The sequence below is a fragment of the Moschus berezovskii genome, chromosome 20 (genome assembly GCF_049115385.1).
Source record: "Moschus berezovskii isolate FMDL1 chromosome 20, NW_MosBer_1.0, whole genome shotgun sequence".
Lineage (NCBI taxonomy): Eukaryota > Metazoa > Chordata > Mammalia > Artiodactyla > Moschidae > Moschus > Moschus berezovskii.
The window spans coordinates 42,601,353-42,616,170 of NC_142479.1; the positions used below are offsets into that span (position 1 = coordinate 42,601,353).

At 44.9% G+C, this 14,818-nt stretch overlaps 1 protein-coding gene across 5 annotated transcripts in view; it reads left to right on the top strand.

Annotated features, from left to right (window-relative positions):
* Positions 1-14,818, top strand: part of DNAH9 (dynein axonemal heavy chain 9) — a 297,242-nt gene that overhangs the window by 170,257 nt on the left and 112,167 nt on the right. For all 5 annotated transcript variants that reach the window (XM_088828905.1, XM_088828906.1, XM_055407299.2 and 2 more), the window contains 2 exons: positions 4,302-4,464; positions 5,340-5,463. In XM_088828905.1, the coding sequence (XP_088685031.1) occupies positions 4,302-4,464; positions 5,340-5,463 (287 nt within the window). The remainder of the gene's footprint in view (positions 1-4,301; positions 4,465-5,339; positions 5,464-14,818) is intronic.

A 14,818-nucleotide genomic window follows, 5' to 3' on the forward strand; every position in this document is an offset into this window, starting at 1 on the left:
CAACTCTTCGTGACCCCATGGACTGCAGCCTACCAGGCTCCTCCGTCCATGGGATTTTCTAGGCAAGAGTACTGGAGTAGGTTGCCATTACCTTCTCCAAGGGGAGAATGGGAGGTCATCAAATAAGGCAGCAGAAGGGCTGAGGACCTGTATTCCCAACCCACCCTAGTCCAGTGAGATTGAAAGTTTTAAGTGCACACGTTTCAAAAATTAACTGTCCTTTTAAGTCTTGCTCCTGTCAAGTAAATGGGCTTCCCAGGTGGCTCAGTGGTAAAGAATCACCTGCCAATGCAGGAGACACAGGTTCCATCCCTGGGTCGAGAAGATCCCCTGAAGAAGGAAATGCAACCCACTCCAGTATCCTTGCCTGGGAAATCCCATGGACAGAGGAGCCTGGTGGGCTACAGTCCGTGGGGTCACGAAGAGTCAGACATGACTTAGTGAGTGAGCACGCCCTATCAAGCGAACCATGGAGAATGGTCTCCAAACCTCCCAGACAGTATGAACTCACACCTGAGCTGCATTTACCACCCTTCCTGCCTTCTACAGTCTCTCCACCCTGCCCCCTGCTGCCCAGGATCTCCGACAGCAAAATCTGCTTGGTCTTCCACTTCCCTGAACTTCCTCGCTGATGAATTCTTACTGAAACCTAACTGATCCCTGGGTTGGGGAAAGTGTTTTTTTCTTCCCCCTTCTATATGCCCAAGGGCCTAGAAAGAGGTAGGGACCCTCCTGCTCCCCTCACCCCATGCCGGTGACATTTCTCTGCACCAAACAATATAGTGAGAAGCACAGGTAACCAAGCTTATGGGCACCACCGCACACAGCGCCCAGGATGGAGTCTGTACACACTTTCCCAGGAACCCACAGGCCCAGCTGAGAGCCAGGCCCGAATTCAGGTCCTCGTCCTGCCACTGATGGGTAGTAGTACTGTGCAAAGGACACAACTGCCCCACGCCTCAGTTTGCTCCTCCAGAAAGTAAGGATTTTTGAGGGTCCTGCCTGTTGAGGGCTTTGCGCTGCATAAGAGTCCCTGAGATTAGAGTATTTGTCATTTCGATGTTGTTTTCCTTCCCTAAAAGCACCTTTTCTCTCCAACCAACTTCCTTCCCCATTCCAGCACATTCTCACTCTGCTTCTTCCGAGCTTCACACTAGATCGTTCCTCCTGCTTTTGGCATGATCTTTGTCTTTTTCTTTGTTCTTTTGCTCCAATGTATGTTTTTCTGCCTCCCCTTCTTCCTCTTAGAATCACTTCATGTTTATTAACAACAAAAAAAAAGGCATTTCTCCCATGCCCCTTCTTTTGTGCATCTAATTGGTTCTTTCTCTCTCTCTCTCCCTCTCTCTCTCTCTCTCTCTCTCGTGTGTGTGTGTGTGTGTGTGTGTGTGTGTGTGTGTGTCCAGTCTTCAATAAGCCAGCTTCCTCCAGCTGTGCTGCGGTACATCTTCAGCTTTTGTTTTTAATCTCCCAGAAGCTCAGTAATGGGCTTAACTCAGACTGCCTTGGTTTTCTAGCCCAGGCACCCTTTAGAATATTGATCTTCCTTTTAGATTTTGTGATTTAAATGCAAAGTCCTTTGCCCTCGTCAGAGGTTGTTAATGAATCCCCCAGCTGGCATCCGATGCTGACAGTTGCAGACTTCACCATTCTTCTTTGAAAGCTTCAGCTCTAATGATGCATTTCCATTTAGCTATAGAATAGCATGGACCATGCTGAGCTGACTTCAGGCCTTCCAGAATAGAGCTGGGTGTTGGGCGGCCCACAGAACCTACTTGAGTTTCTCCTTCCCCTTGCCCGCCTCTCTCCTCATCAATTCATCCCTGTTGCTATTCATTTGCTCAATTGTATCCAACTGTTTGCGACCCCTTGGACTGAAGCAAGCCAGGGCTCCCTGTCCATCACTGTCACCCTGAGTTTGTTCAAACTGATGTCCACAGAGTCAGTGATGCCATCCAACCATGGCATCGTCCATGGTTGTCATCCCCTTCTCCTCCTGCCCTCAGTCTTTCCCAGCATCAAGGTCTTTTCCAATAAGTTGGCTCTTTGCATCAGGTGGCCAAAGTATTGAAGCTTCAGCATCAGTCTTTCCAACGAATACTCAGCATAGATTTCCTTTAAGATTGACTGGTTTAATCTCCTTGCTGTCCAAGAGTCTCTCAAGAGTCTTCTCCAGCATCACAGTTTGAAAGCATCAATTCTTCAAAGCTCAGTCTTCTTTAAGGTCCAACTGTCACATCCATACATAACTTCTAGAAAAACCATAGCTTTGACTATGCAGACCTTCATTGGCAAAGTGATATCTCTGCTTTTGAATATGCTGTCTAGGTTTGTCATATCTTTTCTTCCAAGGAGCAAGCGTCTTTTAATTTCTTGGCTGCAGTCACCATCTGCAATGCTTTTGTAACCCAAGAAAATGAAGTCTGTCACCGTTTCCATTTTTCACCATCTATTTACCATGAGTGGTGGGATCAGATGCCATGATCTTTGTTTTCTGAATGGTGAGTTTTAAGCCAGCTTTTTCACTCTCCTCTTTCACCTTCATCAGTTCATCCCTACACCGCCCCCTCTTTTTTTGGAATCTGAAGAGAGGGCCTGGACATTTTAGCACCATCATTTCTCCTTTTGTCACCGTAGGCAACCACTTTCTCATGCAGACACAAAGCAGATGATTCCTTGCAACTTCTTCACCCCCAAATGTGATGCTTAGTATAAGGTCTTGGGTGTTCTGCTTCAATTTAACAAAAATTTCTTGAATCCCTTCAATGCGCTAGCACTATAGAGAAAGCAAGCTGGGTATACACACTCTTCAGATGTCTGGAAACTCTGGTTTAATAACAGATCAGGAGAAGTATACATCTGTCTGATACAAGACAGAGTATCAAAACTGAGTAATTATAAATGAAAAAGTAAAATCATAAAACGAGCTACAGTAGGTCAGTAAAAATCTCCTGAATATTTGTTGTATTGTGTGCTCAGTTGTGTCCAACTCTTTGCAACCCCATGGACTGTAGCATGCAAGGCTCTTCTCTGTGTGTGTGTGTGTGTGTGTGTGTGTGTGTCCAGTCTTCAGTAAGCCAGATTCCTCCAGCTGTGCTGTGGTACATCTTCAGCTTTTGTTTTCTTGCCTGCAATTTTCCAGGTAAGAACAGTGGACTGGATTGCCATTTCCTTCTCTAGGGTATCTTCCTGATCCAGGGATTGAACTCCAGTCTCTTTCTTCTTCTGCATTGGCACACGGATTCTTTTCTACTGGGGCACCTGGAAAGAATATTTAGGGGGAATAAAATGTCACTAGATAAATTTAGTGACATACGACCCCTTCACAGTGGCTGCATCACTGTGCTATCCATCCCCAAATATATGGGCTTAACTTTCAGATTCAACTAATACAGTATGACATATTCTTATGCACCAATATAGTAGACTCAACTTTCGACTACTTCCACCTAAGAAGAAATTAGTGCCACCATAATGGGGTGGCGGAATGCACTTTTTCAGCATTTATCAAAAGCCATGAAAACTGTCTCACTAGAAATTCATCCTGTGGACATAATTAGAGCTATAACCCTAGGCCCTTCCTGTTGCCATCACAAACCCCTCCTGACTGCCTTGGGCTCTTCCTCCACCACCTGTGCTTCACCAGAGGCTTTGGCTTAAAGCAGAGTAGGGAGACTTTATCCACTCCGGCCAGAGGCGAGGCCAAGCTTGGAGACCATTGTCAACTACAAATTGGCGCTTGCCAAGGGCATTTGCTGTCTGTCTCTGCAGAGATTGAACCCTGTGCTGCTACAGCTGTGGACCTTCAACACCCCCTGAAGAGAGTCCAGGTTGGAGAGTGAGGCACTCTGTGGTCCAGGAAACTGGTGGAACTGGTCTTTAGACAAACATTTTCAGAAATTGATTTCATGATCCCAATCCTTGCATCACCTCATATCTAGAAAAGCACTAAATCACTTCACGGTGACATCAGCTCCTCAAGACTAGCAGAAAACCTTTGATTGCTCTGAACTCTCTCTTTACCAAAATCTTACATATCGACCTTTCCCCACGAGCTCTTTGGAGCAGCCTCTCGGAGGTCTCTGAGCCGCTGTCTCCCGAGCTGCAGTCCTCATTTTGCCCCAAATAAAACTTGCAGCTCTCACCTTCTGCACCTTTTCTTAGTCGACACCTCTTAACAGAGTCTTCCCAAGCTCAGCCCAGGATGTGTCTGCAAGGGTTCCAGGTCCCCCCAGACCATTCCACCTGCTCCTGACGGAGGGGAATCTGATCGAAGCCCTATGTCTCTGCTTTGCTCTCAGCTGCCACATTAATCGCATCCTGGAGTCCCCTCGGGGAAATGCTCTGCTGGTTGGCGTTGGGGGGAGTGGCAAGCAGAGCCTGACCCGGCTGGCAGCTTTCGTCAGCTCCATGGACGTATTCCAGATCACGTTGAGGAGAGGCTACCAGATCCCGGACTTCAAGGTAGGAGGGTTGGTGGCTACAGGAGGAGACCCAGCCTCTCCCGAGCTGCCCAGCTCCCTGTCACCCTGTGTTAGCTCTTCAGCTCCCTAGCCCAGAACCTCCCCTTCACAGTCTGTCCACCTTCTTCTTAGATTCTGGGCTGGTGCCTGGAGGGGCTCATTAGACACTGCCTGAGAACCTGGCCTTCCCAAGCTCTGTATCTGGGAGACCTCAGCTGCTTTAGTGACATCTGTAGAGTCTCAGCTCTCACCCAAATAGGAAGCACATCTATACATCAAAGTCAACAACAACAAATTTCCTACCAAATGATTGTGTGTGCATATGTGTGAGTGTGTTTGTAGGTTCCCCATATACATATATTTTTTGCAATACAAGTCTTTTCCTGGAGCTAGTCATAAGAACACAAAACTCTGCCATCATAAGATATAGTCATCTACCCAGGGCTAGAGGCCCAAGTACATGGTGACTCTTCTGTCAGGACTAAGAGCTTTTGCTTTCCTCCTGGGGCAAGTCATTCACTCGTGTGATGATATAAGTTAACACAGGTGAACAGGGGACCATCCTTGTCTTTGGAAAGCTGTTGTCTCTTTGCACAAGGCAGGAGTCCTAGAAACTAATTCAGGAGCCACGGTGGTTGTGTGAATTAAAGATCATCACTGCTTATTCTACTTTTCCATCTATGGGATCAAGGCCTGGGAATGAAGCATATTTTTCTGCCTGTGAGTGCAAAGTCACACTCCTCCTTCCCTCCCGTTGCCATCTTTCCTTATTTCCTGTGAAAGCAGACAAGAAAATGGTCCCATTCCTAAAGAGTGGGCGGGGGTCTCTTTTCAAGGAGGCCCTCTTCTCAGAGGTCTCTGATGTGGTTTCTGCAGGCGGACCTGGCTGGCTTATGCCTGAAAGCCGGGGTCAAGAACCTCAGCACCGTGTTTCTCATGACTGATGCCCAAGTGGCTGACGAGAAGTTCCTCGTGTTCATCAACGACCTCTTGGCATCTGGTAAGAGACTCTTTGCACTTGACTATCTCTAATGAATTCCTGCTGGAGTCAGAGTCACTCCCAGGTGGAGGCTTGGTTCAAGGTCAGAAGAGCAAGGCCACAGAAATAAGGGAGAAAACCGATACAGGGGAGAATTGGTTCATGAAGGTCCTTCTAGGACTGGTGCTGGGCCTGCTGTCTTTCATTGTCCCTACACTGCAAAACAGACAGTAGTCTTGGGGCTTCCTTAGGTGGGACCGGATATGACAATAGGAAGAAGAGCAGGTTAAGGGCCGGCTGACCTGCTGAGTCCAGAGAGAAGGTGCTGTTCCCTCCTACACCCAAGACAGAGAAAATGGAATGTGTGCAGTATTTCAGGGAGGTTAGATACACAGAAAACGTGCGCACACAAAACTTAGACAATAGGGCAAGGTTAGGTTGCCAGTTTAATTAATCAAGGACTCAGAACTTTATGCAAACAAAGTAGAAGCAGGAACAGACAGAAGATGGTTTTCTTAGATTACAAAGAACTTGACAAAGGCTGTCTCAATGTCCCTGTGACAATGTAGCAAAATAGGACTTGACTAGGAAGTTCAATTCTTGATACTTTGCTGTCCTTATTTCTTTAGGGATTCAGGATTTATGTCAGCCATTCAAGAAAAAAAAATGTTTATGTATACATATATATGTATCTATAAGTATATACTAATATATAAAAATATGTATATATACATACACAAGATATATATATGTGTGTGTGTGTGTGTGTATTTAAGGACTTCCGTGGTAGTCTAGTAAGACTAGACTACCTTACACAGCAAGGGATATAGGTTCAATTCCTGGTCAGGGAGCTAAGATTGCACATGCCTTGGAGCAATTGATGCAACTAAGTCCAGATGCAGCCAAATAAACAAATATTAAATGTTAGGAAAAAAATTTTAAGGTATATGTATTTATGTATTTATACCCAAGAAGATAAGATAATATAGTACAAAAATTATGTATTTTCAGAAATTTGGGGGGAGATGCATATATTTATATCAATTAAAAAGAGAATATTATTTCTTGACTCAGTCCAAATTTCACATCTACAAAGCCACCTCTTTATCTGGGCTGATAAAATAGTCTGTGCACAGGTTTTCTGAACACAATTTCTGCCTCCAGATTTCTAGCGTTTCAGAAAGCCTGTTTCTCCCCACCTCCAGACTCTCTGACTAAATCTTCCTTAGTTTATAAAGTCCAAGGACCAAGATCACAGTGTGATTCTCCAAAGTCTGTTCCATGTCATATAAAATATCTCTCAGGATGGCTCCTCCCATGTGGTCTCTAGGAACTTCACAGCTTCACAATCATTGACTGCTTCAAATTTTGTTCCCTTGTACCCAGGGCCATTTTACTCTCCCTTCCATGATGAGCCACTGTCCCTGGTTTCGACCATGAACTAGTAGGCTCTGTGAGAAGACTTTGGCTTCTCTCTGATGAGGACCAGAGTCCCAGGTTCCTTACTGTGCCGGTTCCAACCATTAATTACACTGACTCCACATTCTCATTTCTTTCCCAACCTGCCCGACTTAAGTTACCTTTCAGTCCAGGAATTTGCCTATTAACTCTTACACCTTTCCTCCTCTAATCCAATAAATGGTTCTTTCCTCTTTTTTATAATTCATTTTATTTTTTTTTAGCTGTGCTGGGTCTTTGTTGCTGCTCGGGTTTTTCTCTAGTTGCAGTGCCCAGGCTTCTCATTGCGATGCTTCTCTTGTTGTGAAGCATGGATTCTAGGGCTCATGGGCTTCAATAGTTGCAGCATGTGGGCTCAGTAGTTGTGGCTCCCAGGCTCTAGAGCACAGGTTCAATAGTTATGGTGCATGGGCTTAGTTGCTCCCAGGCATGTGGGATTTCTGAGACCAGGGATCGAACCTGTGTCTCCTGCATTGGCAGGCAGATTCTTTACCACTGAGCTACCAGAGAAAGTGAAAGGAAATGTCGTTCAGCCGTGTCCGACTCTGTGCAACCCCATGGACTGTATCAGTTCAGTTCAGTCACTCAGTCGTGTCTGACTCTTTGTGAACCCATGAACTGCATTCCGCCAGGCCTCTCTGTCCATCACTAACTCCCAGAGTTTACCCAAACTCGTGTCCATTGAGTCAGTGATGCCATCCAACCATCTCATCCTCTGTCGTCCCCTTCTCCTGCCCTCAATCTTTCCCAGCATCAGGGTCTTTTCAAATGAGTCAGCTCTTTGCATCAGGTGGCCAAAGTACTGGAGTTTTCAGCTTCAACATCAGTCCTTCCAGTGAACACCCAGGACTAATCTCCTTTAGGATGAACTGGTTGAATCTCCTTGCAGACCAAGGGACTCTCAAGAGTCTTCTGCAACACCACAGTTCAAAAACATCAGTTCTTCGGTGCTCAGCTGTCTTTATAGTCGAACTCTCACATCCATACATGACTACTGGAAAAAACATAGCCTTGACTAGATGGACCTTTGTTGACAAAATGATGTCTCTGCTTTTTAATATGCAATAGACAAGTTAGTCATAACTTTCCTTCCAAGGAGTAAGCATCTTTTAATTTTATGGCTGCAATCACCATCTGCAGTGATTTTGGAGCCCCCCAAAAATAAAGTCAGCCACTGTTTCCACTGTTTCCCCATCTATGCCATGAAGTGATGGGACCAGATGCCATGATCTTAGTTTTCTGAATGTTGAGCTTTAAGCCAACTTTTTCACTCTCCTCTTTCACTTTCATCAAGAGGCTCTTTAGTTCTTCTTCATTTTCTGTCATAAGGGTGGTGTCATCTGCATATCTGAGGTTATTGATATTTCTCCCAGCAATCTTGACTCCAGCTTCTGCTTCCTCCAGCCCAGCGTTTCTCATGATGTACTTTGCATATAAGTTAAGTAAGCCTGGTGACAATATACAGCCTTGATGTACTTCTTTTCCTATTTGGAACCAGTCTGTTGTTCTATGTTCGGTTCTAACTGTTGCTTCCTGACCTGCATACAGGTTTCTCAAGAGGCAGGTCAGGTGATCTGGTATTCCCATCTCTTTCAGAATTTTCCACAGTTTATTGTGATCCACACAATCAAAGGCTTTGGCATAGTCAATAAAGCAGAAATAGATGTTTTTCTGGAACTCTCTCGCTTTTTTGATGATTCAGCAGATGTTGGCAATTTGATCTCTGGTGCCTCTGCCTTTTCTAAAACCCTTGAACATCTGGAAGTTCACGGTTCATGTATTGCTGAAGCCTGGCTTGGTGAATTTTGAGCATTACTTTACTAGTGTGTGAGATGAGTGCAATTGTGTGGTAGTTTGAACATTCTTTGGCATTGCCTTTCTTTGGGATTGGAATGAAAACTGACCTTTTCCAGTCCTGTGGCCACTGCTGAGTTTTCCAAATTTGCTGACATATTGAGTACAGCACTTTCACAGCATCATCTTTTAGGATTTGAAATAGCTCAACTGGAATTCCATCACCTCCACTAGCTCTGTTAGTCCATGGAATTCTCCAAGCCAGAATACTGGAGTGGGTAGCCTTTCCCTTCTCCAGGGGATCTTCCTAACCAGGTCTCCCACATTGCAGGCAGACTCTTTACCAACTGAGCTACAAGGGAAGCCCAAGAATACTAGAGTCGGTAGCCTATCCCTTCTCCAGTAGATCTTCCTGGCCCAGGAATCGAACCGGGGTCTCCTGCATTGCAGGCACATTCTTTACCAACTGAGTTATGAGGGAAGCCCTTGAAGCCCTGTCCTTTTCTTAAATACTGTCTTTTTAACATCCCACCACCTTCTACAACAGTACTCAACTCCAACACTGCCTCACCTTTTATTATTTTACCAAATAATGAGATATGGGTCTAACTGCCCTCCCACCCTGAAGCTGTGCCCTAAAGTCTAATTTCTAAAACAATCAAAAAGGTTGAATTGTGCTTCTTAAGACTTGCAGCTTTGGAGATGCCAGGCAAGTTGCAGACTCACTCTGTATCTCATCTGGCTCCAGACCAGCGGGGTCACCTTCTCCTATAACAACGTCTGAGACAGGAGACGTTACACTTTTACTAATTGAAATTTTATTCCTCATGAAATATTTTTAATTTTGCATTTGGAAGACAACTTGTTTCAAGTTCAAATGAATTCTGAAACCCTGCCCAGTGAAAACTTACTGCAGTCAATCTACTCCAAAGTCATGGAATTTCAAGCTCATGTTTCTTTTGTATGGCTTTTAGACAAAAACAGGATTTGCATTAAATATGTTTATATGGAGATACGGTGAAAAGTAATACTTTTCTAATCTTCCTCCCTTTTTTCTTACTATTTTGACAGGGAGAATTGAGCATACTTGAGTTATAATTTTCCCTGTCAGATAATTTCTGACTAGAAATTAACTTACTGCCAATCCAGGCAGAGTTACCGAGGTTCCTCAGGGTCTTGTCATCCCCCTTAGTTTTTTAATTTTATGGGATTGTGCAGTCACTCCATTCTTGGATAACACAGTGCGTGTGAGTGCATGCTCAGTCATTAAGTCATGTCTGACTCTTTGTGACCCTATGGATGTAGCCCACCAGGCTCCTCTGTCCATGGGATCTTTCCAGTAAGGATACTGACGTGGGTTGCTATTTCCTAATCCAGGGTATCCTTCCGACCCAGGGAACCTAAGTCTTCTGCATCTCTGCTTTGGCTGGTGGGTTCTTTATCACTGAGCCACCTGGGAAGCCCAGATAACATAGTGTTGTTTCTCAGTCGCTCAGTCGTGCCAAAGTGTTTGCAACCCCATGGACTGAAGCATGCCAGGCTTCCCTGTCCTTCACCATCTCCTGGAGCTTGCTCAAACTCATGTCCATTGAATCATGATGCCAACCAACCATCTCATCCTCTGCTGTACACCTTCTCCTCCTGCCTTCAATCTTTCTCAGCATCAGGGTCTTTTCCAATGAGTCAGCTCTTCACGTCAGGTGGCCAGTGTATTGGTACTTCAGCTTCAACATCAGTCCTTTAAATGAATATTCAGGATTAATTTCCAGTAGGATTGACTGGTTTGATCTCCTTGCTGTATCTCAAGCAAGGGACTCTCAAGGGACTTGAGACTCTAAAGAGGGACTCTCAAGAGTCTTCTCCAACACCACAGTTCAAAAGCATCAGTTCTTCAGCACTCAGCCTTCTTTTTGGTCTAACTCTCACATCCATATGACTACTGGAAAAGCCATAGCTTTGACAATACAGACCTTCATTGGCAAAGTATTATCTCTGCTTTTTAATATGCTGTCTAGGTTTGTCATAGCTTTTCTTCCAAGAGATGACAAGTAGAGACAAGGAAACTACTAGAAAACTTTGCATTGGGTTACTCTTGAGAGTCCCTTGTACTGCAAGGAGATCCAACCAGTCCATTCTAAAGGAGATCAATCCTGGGTGTTCATTGGAAGGACTGATGCTAAAGCTGAAACTGCAATACTTTGGCCACCTCATGCGACGAGTTGACTCACTGGAAAAGACTCTGATGCTGGGAAAGGTTGGGGGCGGGAGGAGAAGGAGACGACCGAGAATGAGATGGCTGGATGGCATCACCGACTCTGTGGACATGAGTTTGAGTGAACTCCGGGAGTTGGTGATGGACAGGGAGGCCTGGCGTGCTGTGGTTCATGGGGTCGCGGAGAGTCGGACACGACTGAGCGACTGAACTGAACTGAACTGATCTTGTCATCAGCTCATCTCTCTCTGCTGCTGCTGCTGCTAAGTCACTTCATTCATGTCTGACTCTGTGCGACCCCATAGATGGCAGCCCACTTGGCTCCCCTGTCCCTGGGATTCTCCAGGCAAGAACACTGGAGTGGGTTGCCATTTCCTTCTCCAATGCATGAAAGTGAAAAGTGAAAGTGAAGCTGCTCAGTCGTGTCCGACTCTTCGAGACCCCATGGACTGCAGCCCACCAGGCTCCTCCGTCCATGGAATTTTCCAGGCAAGAGTACTGGAGTGGGCTGCCATTGCCTTCTCCGCATCTTTCTCTGCTGCTGCTGCTGCTGCTGCTAAGTCACATCAGTCGTGTCCGACTCTGTGTGACCCCATAGACGGCAGCCCAACAGGCTCCTCTGTCCCTGGGATTCTCCAGGCAAGAACACCGGAGTGGGTTGCCATTTCCTTCTCCAAGGCATGAAAGTGAAAGTGAAGTCGCTCAGTCGCGTCCGACTCTTAGCGACCCCATGGACTGTAACCTACCAGGCTCCTCCGCCCATGGGATTCTCCAGGCAAGAGTACTGGAGTGGGCTGCCATTGCCTTCTCCGCATCTTTCTCTAGTTATCTACAAATCCTGTTAGACTGAGGATAAGGTCCAGTGAGTGAGTTCCACTGATTTAGCACTCTACTGATTCATCTTCCTCAGTGACTTAAAGATCTCATGTCACGGGCTATCTGCTTTCCTCCCACACTTCTTTAGCTCACTCTTTCATCCCTTGGATTCCTGACACCATTTCCAAGATCAAACTGTATTTTTAATTCAGCACTTGATTGGTAAATCCCACTTCTGACACTAGCCAAACATTTCAGAACCCATCATTATGCCACTTGCATCTCAGATTGGTTACAGACTGACAGTAAGAAATCCTATGCTCAAAGTTAAAATTTAAATCAAATTTCTGATTCAACTAGCAAAAGCCATATAATTGTATAAGAAGCAGGGTGGCTGCCCAAATCAGAGTGAATGAAGCCTTTCAGTCTCTTTCTTTGGCTGCCAGAGTCCTCAACAGGGCTCTTGAAGCTGCTGGTGAAACGATCCATGACATATTGGCCCTTGCTGAATCTGAAAAGTTCAATTCCTACTATGTCCTTGTTGTCCTATATAATAATTCCTGAATAATGTACATTGACCATCAAATCCAGATATTTTAAAAGCCTACAAAATTTGTTCTCTCTTGGTCCTTGAACCAAACTCAGCATCAGCAAGGCCCCATCTTAATCTAAATGGAGAAAATAGAATCTTTTGCTGGCTCTTTGGGAACGTACATCTGCCTCCAGGTTTCCAGCATTCCAGAAAGCCCATTCTACTGCAGTCCCAGCTAAGAGACCTGGTCTGCACCAGGTGTGGTGTCTTTTCCTCTCCTTACTTTCCCAGATTTCATACCTCATTTTACTTCAGGATCTTATTTTGGAATTTCCCTTTTGCTTTTCAAAAGGTTTAATTGTTCACTCAAAAACTAATGCTTCTCTTCCATGGCTCAAATTAAATCACTTTGCATCTACTCACATATTCAAAATTCCTTTTTTAAGTGTCCATGTTCCAGTCAGTAGCCCCATGTGGTCTATTGAAATAGTTTATGAACAATTGAGTCCCCTCTCTTGTAAAGCCATGTGCCTCTTCATCCCTGTGCTTTGTACGTGTGGGCCACATCTCCTCTTGGAATATATTGAGTTGGCCAAAAAGTTTGTTTGGGTATTTCTGTAACATCATATGCAAAACCCAAATGAACTTTTTGGTCAACCCATTAAAACATGAAGAGATTCCCCTGGTCTTCTGGGTGGTCTAGGATTAGATGCCAGGTTGATGCATTAGTGATCTGCACACATCCCATAAGAATGTGGAGTCTGGAGGTTTTTGTAACAATATTGGCATTGAGTTCTTCCTCTCCTGTGAGCAGTTGGAACTGGATTTCCTGATGGACCATCTATGTTTTACACAAATCGTATTCTGACCCAATTTCCCTGGAAAGAGCAAAGACAAAGTATATGGCAAAAGAGAAGCTGTCAAACGTGCACCAGATCTTCTAAACATCCTTTCTGGTCTCAGTGGATCTATTTATAAGATGCATCCAACCCATAAGCCATGGAAATCTAAACCAGCACCTGGTTGGCTCCAGCTGCCAAACAAAAATGCCCAAAGGATAATGCAAAAAGATGCTTAAGTAGCCAACCTGTCTTTGATTCATGTGGACTAAATCCTCATACACATTGAGACCAGGTCTGTGCATTCTCCTACATTACTAACCTCTCTCTCACCACCTGTACCCAACAGGTAAGCAGTTGCCACCAATTTCAACCCCTGTTTCTGAATCCATCCTTCTCTCTCATGGCTACCACTGGTTTTTCATCTCTTGCTTCAACAAATGCAGACACGTCCTTTTCTTTTTATCTTATTGAAGTATTGTTGGGCTTCCCTGGTGGCTCTGTGGTAAAGAATCTGCCTGCCAATGCAGGGGATCCTCCCTGGGTTGGGAAGATGCCCTGGAGGGAGAAAGGGCTACCCACTCCAGTATTCTTGCCTGGGAAACCCCATGGACAGAGGAGCCTGGCAGGCTACAGTCCACAGGGTCTCAAAAAAGTCAGACACAAGTTAGCGACGAAACAACAACAAACAACAGAATAGTTGATTTACAATGTTGTGTTTGTGATTTAGATATATATACATTTTTCATATATATATATATTATATTCTTTTCCATTATCATTAATCACAGGATACTGAATATAGTTCCCTGTGCTACACAATGAGTGTGTGTGTGCGTGCTCAGTCGTGTCTGACTCTTTGCAACCCCACAAACTGTAGCCCACTAGGCTCCTCTGTCCCTGGGTTTCCTGATAGAATACTGGAGTGGGTTGCCATTTTCTCTTCCAGGGGACCTTCCTGACCCAGGGATTGAACTAGTGTCTCCTGCACATCCTGCAGTGGCAGGCAGTTTCTTTACCACTGAGCCACCTGGGAATCGCCTGTGCTATACAGTAGGACCTTATTTATCCATCCTATATATAAAAGCTTACATGGAAGACACTTCTTAACTTACCTCCCTACATCCCAGGGAGCTCCGCTACAATCCACTCTCCTCACTGCTTCCAAAAAGGTCTATTTAAACCATAATTCCTTCATTAATTCCTAAGTGAATGCAGGATAAGCTGTTTTGTACAGAAAGGCAAAACAAAACAAATCTGCCTTTGACCTGCTTCCTTCCTTCCTTGCTGGCTTACCTGCCCATTGTAATCTAGCAGTTCCTGCCTCCTTGAAGTAACATACTCCACTGTACCCTGACATCCTTACTGACTCACACCGTTCCTTTTGAACCTCGTGCCCTTCTCCTCCTTTGTCTAGATTAACTTCTACCCACAGTACAAGACTTATCTTGGGTGTTATAATATCTCTCTGGGAAATCTTCACTAATCCACCGTCCCCTCAAGAACGAGGAACATGCTTGTGTGTTTCCCTGGCACTCAGTGGTTACACACACCACCATTGTATTGCAACGACACTGCAAGCTTATGAAAAGCAGAGATGGTGGTGTCTGTTGTTGGTGCATTTTTTGTTATGAAATAATCCAGAGATACGCAATATAAGGATTAAATACTCACCACTCAACTTAGGAAGTAAAACACGGCTGGTATAATTATAACCCTCTGGAA